This window comes from Rhineura floridana, chromosome 1 (genome assembly GCF_030035675.1).
Source record: "Rhineura floridana isolate rRhiFlo1 chromosome 1, rRhiFlo1.hap2, whole genome shotgun sequence".
NCBI classification, from domain to species: Eukaryota; Metazoa; Chordata; class Lepidosauria; order Squamata; family Rhineuridae; genus Rhineura; species Rhineura floridana.
Genome location: NC_084480.1, coordinates 246,352,672 through 246,371,112, shown reverse-complemented (window position 1 = coordinate 246,371,112; position 18,441 = coordinate 246,352,672). Strand labels below are relative to the sequence as shown.

The following is an 18,441-nucleotide window of genomic DNA, read 5'->3' as shown; positions in this document are numbered from 1 at the left end:
GATCCAGATTCCTGTTCAGCAATAAAGCACACAGGAGGCAGGCTGTTTGCTCCAGAGAATGGCTAAGATAGTCCCATCATCTATACTACTACAAAGTCTTTGGCAAAAGGGCAGAGTATAATTGACCAAGAAGCAATGAAAACAAATAATGAAGTGGGGTGGGGGGGGGGAGCAAACTTACCAAAGGTTTTGAATCACTGAGAACATGATACTGCAGGAACTGATGAAGCATATAGAATAAGTTGTGCTTAACAAGGGTTTTGATAACCAATTCATATAGATAATGCTAAGGAGGCAAGAAAAAAATGCTTAAACCAGCAGTAACTAGGCAAGTAATTTAACTACTCAGATATTACCTTGGTCCTAACTGAAAAGCTAACTGAGAAAGAGCACCTAGACATATACGTACAATTTTTAAAAACCCTATAATTTTCTGAATTCAACTACTTATTCTAAAGGCTACTAATCGCTTTAGCAGAGATGGGGAATCTGTGGCCTTCCAGATGTTAACTCCCATCATTCCCGACTATGCTGATTACTAATAAACTCTTTGGCTGCATCAAGTATTTTACAAGTGCTTAACTGCTTGCTAATGCTACATGTGTAAGTTTTGTGACACTAAGTGCTTGAGTTGCTCACTCTGCACATATTTCTAGTTCTTACCTTTGTGATTGTGGCATTTAGATTAATAGTAGTGGTTTCATCTGTGGAGACTACGTTCTTCTAGCAATGGAATTGCATTACTATGTCAAGTGATTTTGCATTAAGTTTAAATTGAAATGTTTATAGCAGCACACTGAAAGTAACCCTCCTAGCTGCAATCCAATATACACCTGAGAGTCCCGTTAGAAGCAATGGAGCTTACTTCTGAGTAGACATGAATTGGTTTGTAGCCTTAGTGCCCACTAAATTGGGTTTTTTTTCCTTGTAAGAAGTCAAAGCCAGTTTAATAAATCTATGCCAAATACAGATTGCTTGATTTCAGTATTGCAGCCTAGAACTCAATACTACTTTTAGGCCTAATCCACTTCCCTAGGTACAGTAATGGGTACAGAGCTCTCTCTACGGAAGAGGGTTGTGCAATATATGAGGTGGCGGCGGCAAGGGACTAGACTGTCTCCAACTGTGTGTGCACACATATCTTCACATATGAACCAGAAATCAAAGGTAGCCTGAAAGAGCTTGACACAGGGCTCATAATTAGCACACCTACATAGTCAAATAAGAATGGAAATGAGCCTAAGCAAACACTCAAGCATTTCAGAAAAAAATGTTCAAGATGGTAGCTTTCATATTCCCAATACATTTGTTCTTTTACTAGCCAAACCTCTCTACAATGCTATTCAGCATATTTTGTAGGAGAGAAACTTACCAGTTTATTCTTAAATGATGTCTAGAAGTTGCTCTGCCACTATATATTTATTCCATCTCAAACACCCCATAAAACTTGCTATATTATTACTTGTACACTAGTAAAAGTACTCTGTATAAGAACATGGAGGGAATGAGGCAAATTTTATTTTTATTTCAGAGCATTTATATATCACTTAATATTTCAAACCTTTCTAAGCAGTATACAGTCTAACAATAGTTAACAGATACCTGTAACTGTAGGAGTAGGAAATCCAATATAGTAAATAACAAGTCATTCGGTTTTTTACCTGAACAGCTATCTGGAATTGGTTGAGCGAGCGAATATACTCCATTAAGATAGCAATAGTGAACTTGTAAGGTGCTTCCTATATAGGAAAAAAGAATTTACAAAAAGAGATACATAAACTGTTCAAACTAGGAGTTTCCAATTTTCTGATTTGTGGGCATATTTGGTCCTTTGAGAAAGTGTTGCAGGTGCTATCACAAAACGGCTTCCAGAGGCAGGAAGAAAGGATGTTTCCCAGTCAAAACACTCCTCAAAGAAGGCAAATTGGTGAAGCTACAAGAGAGGTTGTCCAAGAAACTGAGTACAAAGCAAAAGTGGGGTCTGAGCCCTCAAAACCCCTTTAGAACCTAGTTTTCTGTTCCAACACATCCATTCCACAGAAGATAAGCCCTTTCTCTCTCTGCTAGCCAACTCCCCCCCCCAATTCATAGCCTAGGCTTTCTTTTTTCTCCCCATGTCCCCATCCACTCAATTTTCCTCCCTCAGTCTACAACACATAGGTACAGTTCAGTTACCACAAGTATTTCTCTCTCTGGCTCTCCAACCAATCAAAAGATCACTATTAGGATAGAACTGAGCATGTGCAATAAAGGCCCAGTGAGAAACAGCAAACAGGCAGAGGAGCACTGTAGGCTAAAATCACTGGAGCCCCTCGGGATTTCATTGAAACCATGACTTCATGGGAACTGCACCTAAGTAATATGGGTCCCACCCATGTAGCCGGCCATACCATTGACCTTGTATTTGTTGCGGGAGAGAAGGAAAGTGATCTGAAGATGGGGACTGTTTCTTCTAGCCCTGTGGCATGGTCAGATCACTACCTGGTGAAATTGGATCTCTCTGTGCCGCATACCCTCCGCAGGGGACAAGGACCTATTAGGATGGTCCGTCCCAGACGCATGATGGAGCCTATTGGATTCCTAAATGCGCTGGGTGATCTGGAGCTAACTGAAGGCCACCCGGTCGAAGCCCTGGTGATGGAGTGGAATAGGGAGATCACTAGGGCAATAGACCGGGTGGCACCGAAACGTCCTCTTCTCCTGAATAGAACTCAGACTGTACCCTGGTATACACCACGGTTACGCAGTCTGAGGCAGGAAGTGAGACGACTAGAGCACCGATGGCGGAAATCGTGCACTGAAGGTGATCGGACACTGGTTAGAGCGGCAATAGCGGCCTACCAGCAGGCAACAAAGGCAGCAAAGAGGCAATTCTTTGCTGCCTCTATTGCGTCGGCAGAGTGCTGTCCCAGGAGGTTGTTCCAAGTGGTCCGAAGCCTGGTCGGTCCAGTAGCACAGGAACCTATGGAACAATCAAAAGCCTCCTGTGACACATTTGTTAAACACTTTGCCGATAAAATCGAGCACCTAAAGGACAAGATTCCGTACGTCGTGGTTACAAGTAGGGGTCCAGAGGCGGCCAGTTGCAATCCGGTCTGCTGGGATCGGTTTCAGCCTCTTCTCTCTGATGAAGTGGACAAGGTGCTCTCTACTGTAAAACCAACCACTTGCTTACTTGATCCTTGCCCTTCATGGCTCGTTATGAGCTGTAAAGAGAGACTGGGCAATGGGATCAAGGCAATGGTAAATGCATCCTTGGAGGAGGGTGCAATGCCATCAGCCCTCAAGGAGGCAGTGATAAAGCCCATCTTGAAAAAGTACTCCTTGGATCCCCAAGAGTTGAACAACTTTCGCCCAGTCTCCAATTTACCGTTCTTGGGCAAGGTAATTGAGCGTGTGGTGGCAAAGCAGCTACAGACACACTTGGAGGAAGCAGATTATTTAGATCCTTTCCAGTCGGGCTTCAGGACTGGACACGGAACTGAAACAGCCTTGGTCGCTCTGGTGGATGATATGAGGAGGGCGTTGGATAGGGGAGAACATACCTTCCTCGTCCTCCTGGACCTCTCAGCGGCTTTCGATACCGTCGACCACGGTATCCTGTTGAGTCGCCTGGAGGGACTGGGAATAGGAGGCACTGTTTTACAGTGGTTCCGTTCCTATCTCTCCGGTAGATATCAACGGGTAGTGTTGGGGGATGAGGTTTCAGACCCTTGGCCCGTCAACTGTGGTGTGCCACAGGGTTCTATCCTCTCTCCCATGCTATTTAACATTTATATGAAACCGCTGGGAGCCATCATCAGGAGTTTTGGGCTGCAGTGTCACCAATATGCGGATGACACGCAGCTCTATCTCTCATTTAAATCTTCACCAGAGTTGGCTGTGGATACCTTGTCCAAGTGCCTGGAGTGTCCGTAAGTGGATGGATGGGAGAGAACAGGCTGAAGCTGAACCCCGGTAAGACTGAGGTATTACTAGTGGGGGACAAGGGAAGGTTGGGTGATTTTGACCTGATACTTAATGGGGTGAGTTTGCCCCTGAAGGACCAGGTCCGCAGTCTCGGGGTCATCTTGGACTCCCAGCTGTCTATGGAGGCTCAGGTTTCTGCAGTGAGCCGGGCAGCTTGGTACCAACTTCATCTAGTACAGAGGCTGCGACCCTATCTTCCCATACATCTGCTCCCACGAGTGATACATGCCCTGATCTCCTCTCGATTAGACTACTGTAATGCGCTCTACGTGGGGTTACCCTTGAAGACGGTCCGGAAACTCCAGCTGGTACAAAACGCGGCGGCACGCTTAATAAAGCAGACCCGCCGCCGCGATCATATCACCCCAGTGTTGATTGAATTACACTGGTTGCCAGTTGTATACCAGGCCCAATTCAAGGTGTCGGTTTTAACCTTTAAAACTCTATACGGTTCCGGCCCAGTTTATCTGAAGGAGCGCCTCCAGTATCACCAAATATGCCGCCAAACAAGATCAGCCTCACAGGACCTTCTCTCGGTCCCACCGACTAAGACAGCTAGGTTGGTGCGGACCAGGGAGAGGGCTTTTTCGATCGTGGCCCCCACCCTCTGGAACTTACTTCCCTTTGACCTTCGGCATGCCCCCTCCCTGTTGACTTTTCACCGAGCCTTGAAGACCTGGCTCTTCAGGCAGGCCTATGGGATCTCTGGGGTGGGTTAGGTTTTACACTGTATTAATGTAAGATGGTCTTCAGATGAGATGTTATGATATTAATAATGTGATGATTATGTATATGAGCAGATTGTATTTTATATTGTATTTTATATTGTACGTCGCCCAGAGTGTCCGTTCAGTCGGACAGATGGGCGTCTGCTAAATAAAATTTTATTATTATTATTATTATTAATTTTATTATTATTTGTCAGATTAAAATAAATTAAGTAATCTGGGGCAGAGGGAAGCAGACAGCATTGGAGGGCGTACTAAGGACCCCAGGTTAAAGTGATTGGCTGGTATTCAGACTTTGTTCCTGCTTCAAAGAGTGACAAATTAGCTTCTGTTTACCACAACAGCATTAGTTAACGCCAACTGTGATTAGGGATAGGACTGTAGTGGGAGCATCTGCCTTGCATGCAGAAGGTCCCAGGTTAATCCCTGGCATCCCCAGGTAGGGCTGGTAGAGTCCCCTGTCTGAAACCATGGATAGCTGCTGCCAGTCAGTGTACTGAGCTAGATGCACCAATGGTCTGACTCAGTATAAGGCAGTCTCCTATGACTAACTAATACTTGTCTCCCTTTGAGTTAGCATATGAACCCATGCAATTAAGCCAGCATGCTTGTGTCTCTGTATTAACCAACCTTTTCTTTAGTAAAGACAGACAAAACATGTGTGTACATGTCTGACTGATCAATAACTGCCTGGGTACGGACTGGCCGTTTTGCAGGTGGATTGCTTCTGCTCTGCCCAGTTTCTAATGCCTGAAAAATACCAGAACACACTTTAAAGATACAACATTTTTTTTTTTGGGGGGGGGGGGAGAGGACAGAACTAATAATGTGTATGAGTTTTATATCCCAGCTCCTACTTGCACTGGGTGGTATCTGACTAATTCACACTCTAAGCAGACTGATTGAAATCAGCGGACTTAAGTTAGTAATGACTAACTTAAGTCCATTGATTTCAATCGGTCTACTCAGCGTATGACTTAGGCTGCAATCCAATACATGTCTACTCAGAAATAAGCTCCAATGGGTTCCGTGGGGCTCACTCCCAAATAAGTGGGTACTGGATTGCAGCCTTAGTCATATATCACCCATTACCTGGTATTAGATACTCCGACTGACTGAAAATGGACCATTGGTCTCACCTGAAGGGTGATTTTCATAGGAGGACTGCCATCAAGCGGGTTATAGCCCCACCTATTGTCCAAAGGCAAGAATGTTTTGAAGTCAAGGCTAGGGGCATCAGGCCCCTCCCACTCTCCAGTTCATTTGCAGCGAGTCCAAAGAGAGAAATCTAAAAATGCAGGAAAAAAGGCCAACGGGCCTACCAGCAAAGACATAACACAATAGCAATAATCATAATAATATGACTCTAACGTAGCGATGTAACAGTAATAGCAGTCTTGACCTCACTAGTAAATCTAAATATAATAGCGTAACAGGAATATATAAAAAAACCCCAAAAAAATCTAGGTATCTTCCAACTGGGAGGGTCGTGATGGCAGTCCTCCTATGAAAATCACCCTTCAGGTGAGACCAATGGTCCATTTTCCACAGGAGGACTGCCATCAAGCGGGATGTACCAAAACAGCCCATAACAGGGAGGGACCACCCACATCCTAATCATCATTAAGAACCTGTTGCAAAACTCGTCTGCCAAAAGAGGCATCGGCAGAGGCATAACGATCTATTTTGTAATGCCTTATAAATGAATGTGGGGTAGACCAAACAGCAGCTCTGCAAATATCAGCAACAGGAGCGTTGGTAGCAAAAGCAGCCTTAGTGGCCGCTGATCTAGTGGAATGAGCCGTTATTTTAGATGGAACAGGAAGCTTAAGGGACTCATAAGCTAAGGTAATACATGCGTGCAACCAGCGGGATAAGGTGGAATTAGCTACTTTATGCCCCATAGAACGTGGATGAAAGGATACAAACGAAGACTCAGTTCGTTGTATATCCTGGGTCCTAGACAGGTAGGTCTTGAGAGCCCTCCGAACATCCAATGAATGCCAAGCCTTCTCTAGAGGATGGGTAGGATTCGGACAAAATGAAGGAAGAACAATGTCCTGGTTGCAATGGAAAACTGAATTGACCTTGGGACGGAAGGAAGGATCAGTCTTCAGCACAACAGAGTCCTTGTGAAAAACACAGAGATGGCGGCCAGAAGACAATGCGCCCAATTCCGAAACTCATCTCGCAGAGGTGATTGCGATCAGGAACAGGACCTTGAATGACAACAGACATAAAGGCACAGTCCTGAGGGGTTCAAACGGAGGGCGTTGTAAAGCCTGCAGGACCTTCGACAAACTCCATGAGGGAAAGCGGTGGAATACAGCCGGTGAGCGTAGAGCGGTTCCCCTCAGAAAACGTTTGATGAACGGGTGCAAGGCAATAGGAGCACCAGCGGAGGACACTGAGAGAATGGACGACAGAGTGGACGCATGTCAATGTAAGGTGTTGGGTCTAAGTCCCATCATGAGGCTCCTATGAAGGAATTGCAGCACCTGTTGTACTGTGGCCTGGGAAGGATCGAGGTGCTGGGACTGACACCACCTGGAGAATGCCACCCAAATATGTTGATATATACCAGTGGTAGATGGTCTTCTCGAGGCCAAGATAATGTCAATAACAGGCCAGCAGACCTCAAATGTCCCCATTCAAAAGCCATGCTGTTAGGTTGAGCCAATTGGGGTCCTGATGCCATATTGGGCCCTGGGATAAGAGGTCTGGCCTGACTGGGAGCGTCCAAGGGTCTGTCACTGACATGGCAAGGAGATCCGAGAACCACGGTTGACGGGGCCAATATGGTGCTATCAGAACCAGCTGGGCCCTCTCACGCCGCACCTTCCTCAAGGTTCTGGCTAACAGTGGTATTGGAGGGAAGGCGTACAATAGGCCATCCGGCCACGGTAGCGACAGAGCATCCACCGCTTCCGCTGTCGTGTCCAGGTATCGTGCGAAGTACCTGGGTAGCTGGCAATTGCGACTGGAGGCAAACAGATCGACTGAGAAGACGCCGAACCGACGCTGGAGAAGATGGAAAATGGTCGGATGAAGTTTCCATTCTCCCATAAAGACCTGTTGTCTGCTGAGCCAGTCTGCTGTCACATTCCAAATTCCTCTGAGATGTTCTGCTTTCAAGGATTGTAGATGTTGGTCTGCCCAGTCGAATATGAGGTAAGCTAGGTTCTGCAGAGAACGGGACCTGGTTCCCCCTTGTCTGTTTAAATGAGATTTCGCACACGTGTTGTCCGTTCGAATTAGAACATGGTCCAAGGGGAACAGAGACTGAAAATGGAGCAGAGCTAAGTGGACAGCCTTTAGTTCCACCCAATTGATGCTCTGAGTCTGCTCTGCTGCGGTCCAACCCCCCTGAACGAACTGGGAGTTGCAGTGGGCTCCCCAGCCGAGGAGACAGGCATCTGTGGTGATAACAGTCCTGCGGGGTTCTCTGAACGGAGTGCCCTGGGTGAGATGTTGGACCCTCGTCCACCAGCGGAATGAAAGACGCAGTGGAGGCTCAAGGGAATTGCTCGATGATTGGACCTGGCAATGTCCTGCTGAAATGGTAACAAAGCCCACTGAAGTTGGCGAGTATGAGCTCGAGCCCATGGCACAATATGGATGGTGGACACCAACATTCCGAGACCCCTTGCTAGAAGCATGACGTCTGCGGTTGCGTGGTTCATCAGAGACCGTGCAATGTCTATGATAGCAGTTATGCGGTCTGGAGACAGTAACACTGTCGCCTGCTGTCGGAAGGCAGAGCTGGGGTCCCAATCCCGGGGAGCTGGATCCCGGAGAGTTGGGAGAAGAGTATTCGGATGGATGGCAGAGGGAAGGGAGAGGAACTTCCCCCCTTTGGAGCGAAGACGAAACAGAGGAACTGCCAGTGATAAGGTCGCTTAGCAACGGGGAGCCTGAGCCCTCCCTGGACATTCTCACGCCTCCCCCTCTTTCAGGCTCAGAGCAAGAGGGGAAAGAGGGAGGGCTGCTCACAGCCGAAAAGCGGGAAGGCAGTTTACCATCAGCCCCTCCCCTATCCCCCATCCTGGAATCGGAAACTTCAGAAGAGGAGGGGGTGATGCTTCCCCCCTCACCGCGCACATGCAGACAGCTGAAAAGACAGGAGAGAAGGGGGGGAAGGCGGGCAGTACCTGAGGGGCAGTTAAGGAGGAGCGAAAGATTGCGCGCCCGTTTGGCCCCTTCTTAAAGAACAGGCGGGAAGAAGTCCCTTGCTCTGTCAACTTTCTCCCAATGCCGCAGGAACTTTATCCCTGTATTGATTCATGAGAAAACGCAGTCTTTGTTTGGACATTACCCTAATAAAACATGAATTAACTACAGCCGTTGGTCTGGTTCCTGAGTCACATCCTGGGCCTGACAGCTTGACAGAGCCACCTAAATCACCCTCAACGCTCTCTTCACTTGACTGGGACAAGATGTCAAATGGAGCAGCGGGCGGGACGAACCCCACTTCTGAGACGGAAGAAGTGGAACTCCTGAGGACTAAGGTAGCTGATTTGCAGACGGATGTTCAAGCCCTGCTAGCAGCAGTCAAAGCGCTGAAGACAGATAATCAAACCTTGAAGGCCACGATAGACCAGATGCGAACAGCCCCTCCAGCTGCCGTAGTAAAGGTTCCCATTGGATTGCCCCCAAAATACGCGGAACAAAGTGATCAGTTGGCAACCTTCGTGGCTCAATGTGAGTTATATCTGGATGTCAGGCACATGGAATTTCCAGACGATGGGGCTAAAGTAGCTTTCGTGATTAGCCTCCTGGAGGGAGAAGCTGCAAAATGGGTGACTCCGTATCTCGTGAGAAAGGATACTGTCTTAGGAAGGTACAGAGGATTTATACAGGAGATGACCGAGATGTTTCAAGACCCGCAAAGGGCTGAAACAGTAGCGCGGCAACTAGGCGCTCTGAAGCAAGCTAAAGGGACTGTTTCCGAGTACACTAACGCTTTTAAAATTCTGTCCCAGGAAACTGGTTACAATGACGCCGCCCTGATGTTTATGTACCGGAGTGGATTAAATGCTTAAATCCTGGATGAGTTGACCAGGACCTCCCCCCCCGCTGACCTACCAGGGCTCATCCAGCTATGCCTACAGATAGATCACCGGATGGAAGGAAGGCGCCTGGAAAGGAAGCAGGAGGTCCCGAGATACTCAGCCTCGGCATCCCGCAACAAGACCCTTCCCACTGCAGGGATGGCAGGTAATGCAACTGAGGGACAGGGAGGGGCTAGGCCAAGACTGTTGGAAGAAGAAAAGGAAAGACGACGCCGGGAATGTTTATGCTTTTATTGTTCAAAGCCGGGCCATGTGGCCAGAGACTGTGGACTGAAAGGGGGGAAAGCCGAGCCATCGGGAAACTAGAACACCCAGTCCACGTGCAGGCCGGTGGACTGGGGGCAGCGTTGTATAAAGGCCCCCCAACGATCCAACCTCCCTCAAAGGGGGTGTTGGTCTTGCCTATTCGGATTACAACTTCCAGAGGAGTGGTGTTTAATTCCACTGCCTTAATTGACAGTGGAGCCTCCACAAATTTTATTGATGCAAAGTTAGTCAAGCGTCATGGAATTTCCCGGTGGAAACTGGACGCTCCCCTAGCTGTGGAGACTATCGATGGGAGACCCCTGAAGTCAGGAGGGGTGACACAAGCCACGGAGGAAGTGAAACTTCAAATCCCTGGGCACGAAGAGTTCATTTCGCTATACGTGTCAGATCTCTCGAACTTTGAGGTGATTCTGGGAATGCCCTGGCTAGCAAAGCATGAACCCAAAATAAGTTGGAAGGAGGCGGTGGTGTGGTTCACCTCACAGTATTGCCAGGAGAACTGTCAACCTGAAGGAATCAAGAACACCTTAGCGGGGGCAGTGCAAGAGATCGAGCAAGTGACCCTGCCGCCAAAGTATGAAGAATTCAAAGATGTGTTTGATGAAAAAGAGGCAGAGACTTTACCCCCCCACCGCTCTTACGACTGTACGATTGACCTAGTGCCGGGAGCCAGCATCCCATCAGGGAGAATCTACTCTCTCACAGAGAATGAGAGGGAGGCCCTGAAGGAATTCCTGGATAAAAACCTGAGGCGAGGATTCATACGCCCCTCACAATCCCCTGCTGGAGCGCCACTGTTGTTTGTGAAAAAGAAGGGGGGGGAACTCAGACCCTGTAACGACTATCGCGCATTGAACCAGATCACCATCCCCAACAGCTACCCGCTGCCCCTGATCTCAGAGTTGCTGGACCGACTGCGCTCTGCAAAAATCTTCACGAAGTTGGATTTGAGAGGAGCGTACAATCTGATCAGAATGAAGGAGGGAGATGAATGGAAAACAGGATTCTTGACCGCTTACGGACAGTATGAATACCTGGTCATGCCATTCGGGCTTTGTGGAAGGCCAGGAATTTTTCAAAAATTCATGAACGACGTGTTTAGAGACTTGTTGGACACGTATGTAATCTGTTACTTAGATGATATCCTGGTGTTCTCAAAGAACCAGGAAGATCACGACCAGCATGTGAAGACGGTGTTGAAGAGACTGAGAGAAAATCACCTGTATGCTAAATTAGAGAAATGTGGATTTGACCTCAAGTCTCTAGACTTCCTTGGATATCGAATCTCAGCGGAAGGCGTGGAGATGGACCCAGGGAAAGTAAGCTGCATATTGGACTGGGGCCAACCTGTCACCAAAAAGGATGTACAACGGTTTTTGGGGTTTGCCAATTATTACAGAAAGTTCATTCCAGGGTTTTCCAAATTAACAGCTCCTCTGACTGACTGTTTAAGGGGGAAGAAGAAGTTTCAATGTACAGAGAACGCCACCGAGGCCTTTGAGGAGCTGAAGAGAAGGTTTGCTACTGAGCCCATTCTGCGCTTTGCTGATCCGAACCGCCCTTTCGTAGTGGAAGCAGATGCTTCAGATTTTGCCATCGGGGGGTTCCTGCTACAATTAGACCAAGAAGGGAAGGAGCTGCACCCCTGTGCGTACTTCTCTCGGAAGTTAAAGCCTGCAGAGAAGAACTACACAGTTTGGGAGAAGGAGCTGCTGGCCATCAAGGACTCTTTTGAAAACTGGAGACAATACCTAGAGGGGACCTCTCATCGAATTGAAGTGCGCTCCGACCACAAGAATCTTGAAAGCCTCCAAACAGCCAGAAAGCTGAACCAGAGACAGATAAGATGGTCCCAGTTCTTCACTAGGTTTAACTTCCAGATTACTTACCATGCCCAAGCCAAAAACCAGAGAGCGGATGCCTTATCCAGACAGCCACAATACAAAGAAAGTGAATCCGAGGACCAGCCTCAGTACGTAATCCCGCCAGAGAAATTAACGTTGGGAGTATGCCAGCCTTCATGGGAAGAGGAACTCAAAAAGGCACAACAAGAAGATGCCGACATGCTAAAATATCAGCAGCAGACGGGACAAAGTCAAGACTCAGAAGTAACCTTTCACTGGAGAAATGGACTGTTATGGTTCAAAACCGCCAGATATGTGCCAGAAGGGGAATTAAGGCTCAGAATCCTACGCCAGTGCCATGATTCCATCACAGCGGGACACTTTGGGATTTACAAGACCATTCAGAACGTGGCCAAGGACTTCTGGTGGCCTAAAATGCGTCGGGATATTGAGAGTTATGTAAAGTCCTGCTCTGTCTGTCTGCAGACAAAAACACAAACAGGGACACCAGCAGGTGTGTTACAACCGTTGCCTGTCCCACACGAACCCTGGAAGGACCTCTCCATGGATTTTATAACTGATCTACCCAAGTCCCAAGGAATGACAGCCATCTTAGTAGTGGTGGATCTGCTTACCAAAATGGCACACTTTCTTCCTTGTGCAGGGGCCTTAGAGGCTAAAGAAGCGGCCAAATTATTCATAAAAGAAGTCTATCGGCTGCATGGATTGCCAAACAGCGTAGTCTCAGACCGAGGAACTCAGTTCACAGCCAAATTTTGGAGAGCAATGTGGAAACAGTTGCAGACGGAATTAAAACTCTCCTCCGCCCATCACCCCCAGACAGATGGGCAGACGGAACGCTTGAACGCCATTTTGGAAAGATATTTACGAAGTTATGTGTCCTATCAACAGACTGACTGGGTATCATATTTGCATTTTGCAGAGTTCGCCTACAACAATTCTCTGCACTCCAGCACTCAACAAACCCCGTTCTTCGCTAATTATGGATTCCATCCTAAAGTCTTTCCAAGCAGCTCAGAAGGAATGCTGGTACCGGCAGCTGAGAACTTCCTTAAGGAATTGCAAGCGGCGCAACAGACACTGAAACAGCAGTTAAACGAAGCCAAAACGGAGTACAAGCGAGTTGCTGACCTGCACAGGAAGGAGGGCCCCCCCCTTCAACCGGGAGACCAGGTATGGCTGTCCACCCACTTCCTCCAGATGCCGGGCAAATGTAGAAAATTACAAGACAAGAGGGTGGTCCTTTCGAAATAGAAACTCAAATCAATCCCGTGGCGTACCGACTGAAGCTGCCTGACACGTTTAAAATACATCCTGTGTTCCATCGATCCCTCTTAACGAAAGCCGCCCCTCCCAGTGAGTTACGGCCGGAGGAACCTCCCGGAGCTCCACTCCTGGTAAATGAGCAGCTTGAGTTTGAAGTTGAGGAGATCTTAGATTCCAGGATCAGACGCCACAAGCTGCAGTACTTGATTCACTGGAAAGGCTATGGGGTGGCTGACAGATCATGGGAAGATGCAGCTGATGTGCATGCTCCAGAATTGGTAAAACTTTTCCATCAACGTTTTCCCCACCGTCCCAAGCCAGACAAGGGGAGGGGGGCACAGCCTGGGAGGGGGGATGGTGTCGGAAGGCAGAGCTGGGGTCCCAATCCCGGGGAGCTGGATCCCGGAGAGTTGGGAGAAGAGTATTCGGATGGATGGCAGAGGGAAGGGGGAGAAACTTCCCCCCTTTGGAGCGAAGACGAAACAGAGGAACTGCCAGTGATAAGGTCGCTTAGCAACGGGGAGCCTGAGCCCTCCCTGGACATTCTCACGCCTCCCCCTCTTTCAGGCTCAGAGCAAGAGGGGAAAGAGGGAGGGCTGCTCACAGCCGAAAAGCGGGAGGCAGTTTACCATCAGCCCCTCCCCTATCCCCCATCCTGGAATCGGAAACTTCAGAAGAGGAGGCTGTGATGCTTCCCCCCTCACCGCGCACACGCAGACAGCTGAAAAGACAGGAGAGAAGGGGGGAAGGCGGGCAGTACCTGAGGGGCAGTTAAGGAGGAGCGAAAGATTGCGCGCCCGTTTGGCCCTTTCTTAAAGAACAGGCGGGAAGAAGTCCCTTGCTCTGTCAACTTTCTCCCAATGCCGCAGGACCTGTATCCCTGTATTGCTTCATGAGAAAACGCAGTCTTTGTTTGGACATTACCCTAATAAAACACGAATTAACTACAGCCGTTGGTCTGGTTCCTGAGTTACATCCTGGGCCTGACACCTGCAGGGTGTCCAACATCGCCCCTAGATGTTGTAGGCGTTGGGTTGGTTGGAGATGGCTCTTGTCGAAATTGACTAGCCAGCCGTAGGTCTGCAAGACATGGAGCGTGAGCTTTAGATGGCGATGAGCCAGCTCCCTGGAACTCGCCCGTATTAAAAGATCGTCCAAGTAGGTGTAGATATGCACCCCTTGAAGCCGGAGGTCAGCCACTAGTATGAGTAGCACCTTGGTAAATACTCTCGGGGCAGACGAGAGGCCGAATGGCATCGCTCGATATTGAAAATGCTGGGGGCCGAAGGCAAACCAAAGGAATTTTCTGTGGGCTATGCAAATAGGCACTTGGAGATACGCTTCCTTTAGGTCGATAGAAGCCAGGAAGTCTCCTTCGTGAAGGCTTTCTGTAATGGAGTGGAGGGATTCCATTTTGAACCTGCGATACTTTACGAAACGGTTGATGAACTTGAGGTCCAACACCGCCCTCCATGACAGATCTCGTTTGGGCACAGCAAATAGGAGGGAGTACACCCCTTCCGACCTCTCTGATGTAGGGAATGGCTCTATTGCCGCTGTGTCCAAGAGGTGATGTATGGCTGTCTGCATGATGCAGTGCCTGGATGGTGCCCTGGGACAAGGAGAGGGATGAAATCTGTCTGGAGGGGTTGCCCAAACATCTAGTGCATAGCCATAACAAAAAAGATCTCTGATCCAGGCGACCTGAGTCAGACGCAGCCAATGGTCTCCAAACAGAAGCAGTCTGCCCCCGACCGGTATCACGTCAGTACTGTCTGTGCTGGCGAGAGCCTCCCCGATATGAGGACGTTGAGGTACCTCTGCGCCCCTGGTACTGACCTCTGCCTGGGAAACATCTGTTCCAGACTCCCCTGGAGGAACGGAAATCATTAGTTCGGAAATCGCGGCCTCGTCCCACAGGCCGCGCTCCTCGAAAGGGCTGGGTCGTGCGGTATGAGGTGAAACGTCTGAAGGGCCTGCGATCAACGTTCCTGACAGTGGCCAAGACAGGCTTCCGAGCATCCTTGGGGTCAACAAGTACTGCCTTTAGGGCTTCCTCGCCGAAGAGTAATGAGCCGGAATAAGGTGCCTTTGATAAGTTAACCTTGGCTGTAGAGTCCGCTTGCCAGTGACGAAGCCAGAGGGTCCGCCTAGCGACTACCTGAGCTGCCATAGCTCTTGCTCCCAGCTGATTTGCGTCCAAGGTGGCATCAGCCACAAACACCGCCGTCTTGCGTAATTTCATCAGTGACCTCCTCAGAGAGACAGGATCGGGATTAGGATCATCTAAGAGGTCGTCCAACCACATCATCGCTGCCCTGGAAAAGATGGAAGCTGATGCAGAGGCTCGCATGGAAAAAGCGGTGGCCTCATGGTTTTTGCGTAAGGCAAAGTCGAGCCTCCGCTCAGTGGCTTTAAATGTGAATCTCCTTCCCTCGGCAAAAGGGATCTAGAGACTAGACTGGAAATCGGCTCGTCTATGCCAGGGACGGCCAGTCTGCTTGTAAATTCCGGAGCCAAAGAGTAAAGCTTGTTCGCAAGGGCGTTAAAACGGCGTGTTTGTAATGGGTGACACCATTCGTCCTTGGCCAGCTTAGCAATAGGATCTGGCACAGGAAGGTAGTGCTCTGCTGGTGTGGGGGATTTCAGGACCCTGGCCCCTTTAATAGCGGGAGTGGCAGCTGCAGGTTGTGTAGATTGGAGACCAAGGGTGTTCAATACTCTGCAAGCAAGGGGCTGATAATTGGAGGCATCAAACAGGCGATAAGATGTATCCTCCTCTTGTTCCGACTGATCACTCCATTCGTCTCCTTCGGCTTGCATAGCAAATGGTGGATCCTCCCCACAAGAAACGTCATCAACAAACCTGCCCCTGGCAATGTCAAAAGGATTTGGAGAGCATGATGGATCTGCCTCATTGCATACATAGTGGTCCACACTCCCCTGAGGAATGGCGGGGACTTGTGACTGTGAATGTGTTTGAGTGAAGAACGATAGCATGTCTTGTAGTTGTGATATGAACTCATGAGACAGCTGCAGCCCCGCTGTGGTAGATGGTTGCGCTTGTAGAGGCAACGTTATGGACGGCTCAGCAGCCTGGGAAGATGAATAAGCTCTAGGTGGTAATATGGGAGGAGGGTGGCTGGCTGCTGGCTGGTCAGGAAACCCAGCAAAGTCCTCCTCGGAGGATGCAGTCGGAGAATGAAAGAGATTCGTTAACTGTTCCTGGCATGCCCCCTCGGAAACTGGAACAGAGACGTAGTGTGGCCGCTTGGTTGTGCTGTGGCTGGATAGATGTTTAGTTTTGGCAACCGCTTTGGTGTGCTTATGCTTGGCCGCCTTAGATTGTTTAGGCTTGGTTGCCTGAGTTGTCGCTGGCTGTTCTGCCATCATATATTTTCAAGGCGGTTCAGTACACGGCCATGGATGGGGCAGAATGTACAGACCCAAACAGGCTCAGTACACGGCCACAGATGGGGCAGAATGCACCGGCTCAGATGGCTAAGTACACGGCCACGGATGGGGCAGAATGTACTGATTCAACAGTGCTGGTACACAGCCACGGATGGGGCAGAATGTACAGTATCAACAGCCTTGGTACACGGCCATGGATGGGGCAGAATGTACAGTTCAAACAGCCTTGGTACACGGCCACGGATGGGACAGAATGTACAGTATCAACAGCCTTGGTACATGGCCACGGATGGGGCAGAATGTACAGTTCCAGACAGCCTTAGTATACGCAGAATGTACAATTTCAAACAGCCTTGGTACACGGCCACGGATGGGGCAGAATGTACAGTTCCAAACAGGCTTGGTACACGGCCACGGATGGGGCAGAATGTACAATTTCAAACAGCCTTGGTACACGGCCGCAAATGGGGCAGAATGTATAGTTCCAAATAGGCTGGATATACGAAACAGCTTCAATAGTCAGCTTCAATCAACAGTTTGTGTTGAAGAACCTATAGCAGGCTTATAGATGTTCTACCCTGCAGCATACACACAGAAACTGATAGAAAAGGCCTTGAACAGAATCCTTTATTATTGAAAGGACCAAACAGAAAGGGCGGGAAAAAAGGGGGAGGAACAAAATGGCGCCCGCAAAAAGAGCGGGAAAATTGGCCAATCAGAAAGGCTTTGGGGCGATGAAGAAGCAATGGCGGTCACAGAGGAGCACCAGTGAGCTCAAAAAGCGGCCTCAAAAAAACGCTCTGCAGCCGCGGGGCTAAGAAGCGCAATCACGGCTTAGAGGGTGAGCCAGTTAATAACTGCCGAAGGGCAAAACGTCCAGTGAAATCCCTACAGCCGCTGGGACAGACTCAGCAAGCGAGGAGGGAGGGGGGGCAACAGCAAAGAGAAACTGCAAAGGGTAAGGAGCCGCAGCCGCAGGCTCCAAAGGCAGTCGCGGCGAGGTTTAAAATGCCGCGGAACGAGCTGGGGGAGGCGTTGCAGCCCAACAGTAAAGGGACATTGAAGGTAGAAAGAGCTGCAGCCGCAGGCTCTGGAGAGGAAAAAACTTAAGGGAGCTGCCGCGAAAATAGGCGGCGAGTTGAAAAAGTACGGGAAGAGCGGCGGCGCAAAGCAGAGAGCTGCAGCCGCAAGCTCCTGGATTAAATCTGTGTCTGCCGCCTGAGGAAGGGAGAACCGCAGCCGCGGTCTCCCAGAATCGCCGTTTGGCTAGGCAGGGAGCTGCAGCCACAAGCTCCCAGAATAGGGCTGTGTCCGCTGCCTGAGAAAGGGAGAACCGCAGCCGCGGTCTCCCAGTAAATAGCTAGGGACTGAGGGAAAAAATAGGCAAAAAGACAAACAAAGAACAGTCAGTCCCACAGACTCTAAAGTAAAAGACAGAGGGAAGGGAAATAATGGGAATACACACACAAAACCTCCACACCCTGTCACACAAATACACAAAAACTTATCTAGACGCTAAGCTATATACTCCAACTTGCATGGACAAAGGCAAGAATGAACTGGAGAGTGGGAGGGGCCTGACGCCCCTAGTCTTGACTTCAAAACATTCTTGCCTTCGGACGATAGGTGGAGCTATAACCCGCTTGATGGCAGTCCTCCTGTGGAAAATTGTGCCATTAAGATCAGGCTTAAACCACAACTATAACTTTAAAAATACCTCCTTCAAGATTGACTTTAATCCAAGTTAAAATTCTCCTTTTAATGCCTTCAGTTGCATATGGAATGGGCTTTGTTGTGGGAGGTTTTTTCTACAAGAAATTTTAAATCTAGTAGTCAATGTTTTAATGACTGCAATTATTA

General features: G+C 49.0%; 1 protein-coding gene across 1 annotated transcript in view; it reads right to left on the bottom strand.

Moving 5' to 3' along the window:
* The window catches only part of RMC1 (regulator of MON1-CCZ1), a 69,223-nt gene that overhangs the window by 2,666 nt on the left and 48,116 nt on the right, over positions 1–18,441 (bottom strand). The window contains exons 15-17 of the mRNA XM_061597003.1: positions 5,328–5,447; positions 1,662–1,739; positions 182–286 (exon numbers count right to left, since the gene is read on the bottom strand). Of these exons, the coding sequence (XP_061452987.1) occupies positions 182–286; positions 1,662–1,739; positions 5,328–5,447 (303 nt within the window). The remainder of the gene's footprint in view (positions 1–181; positions 287–1,661; positions 1,740–5,327; positions 5,448–18,441) is intronic.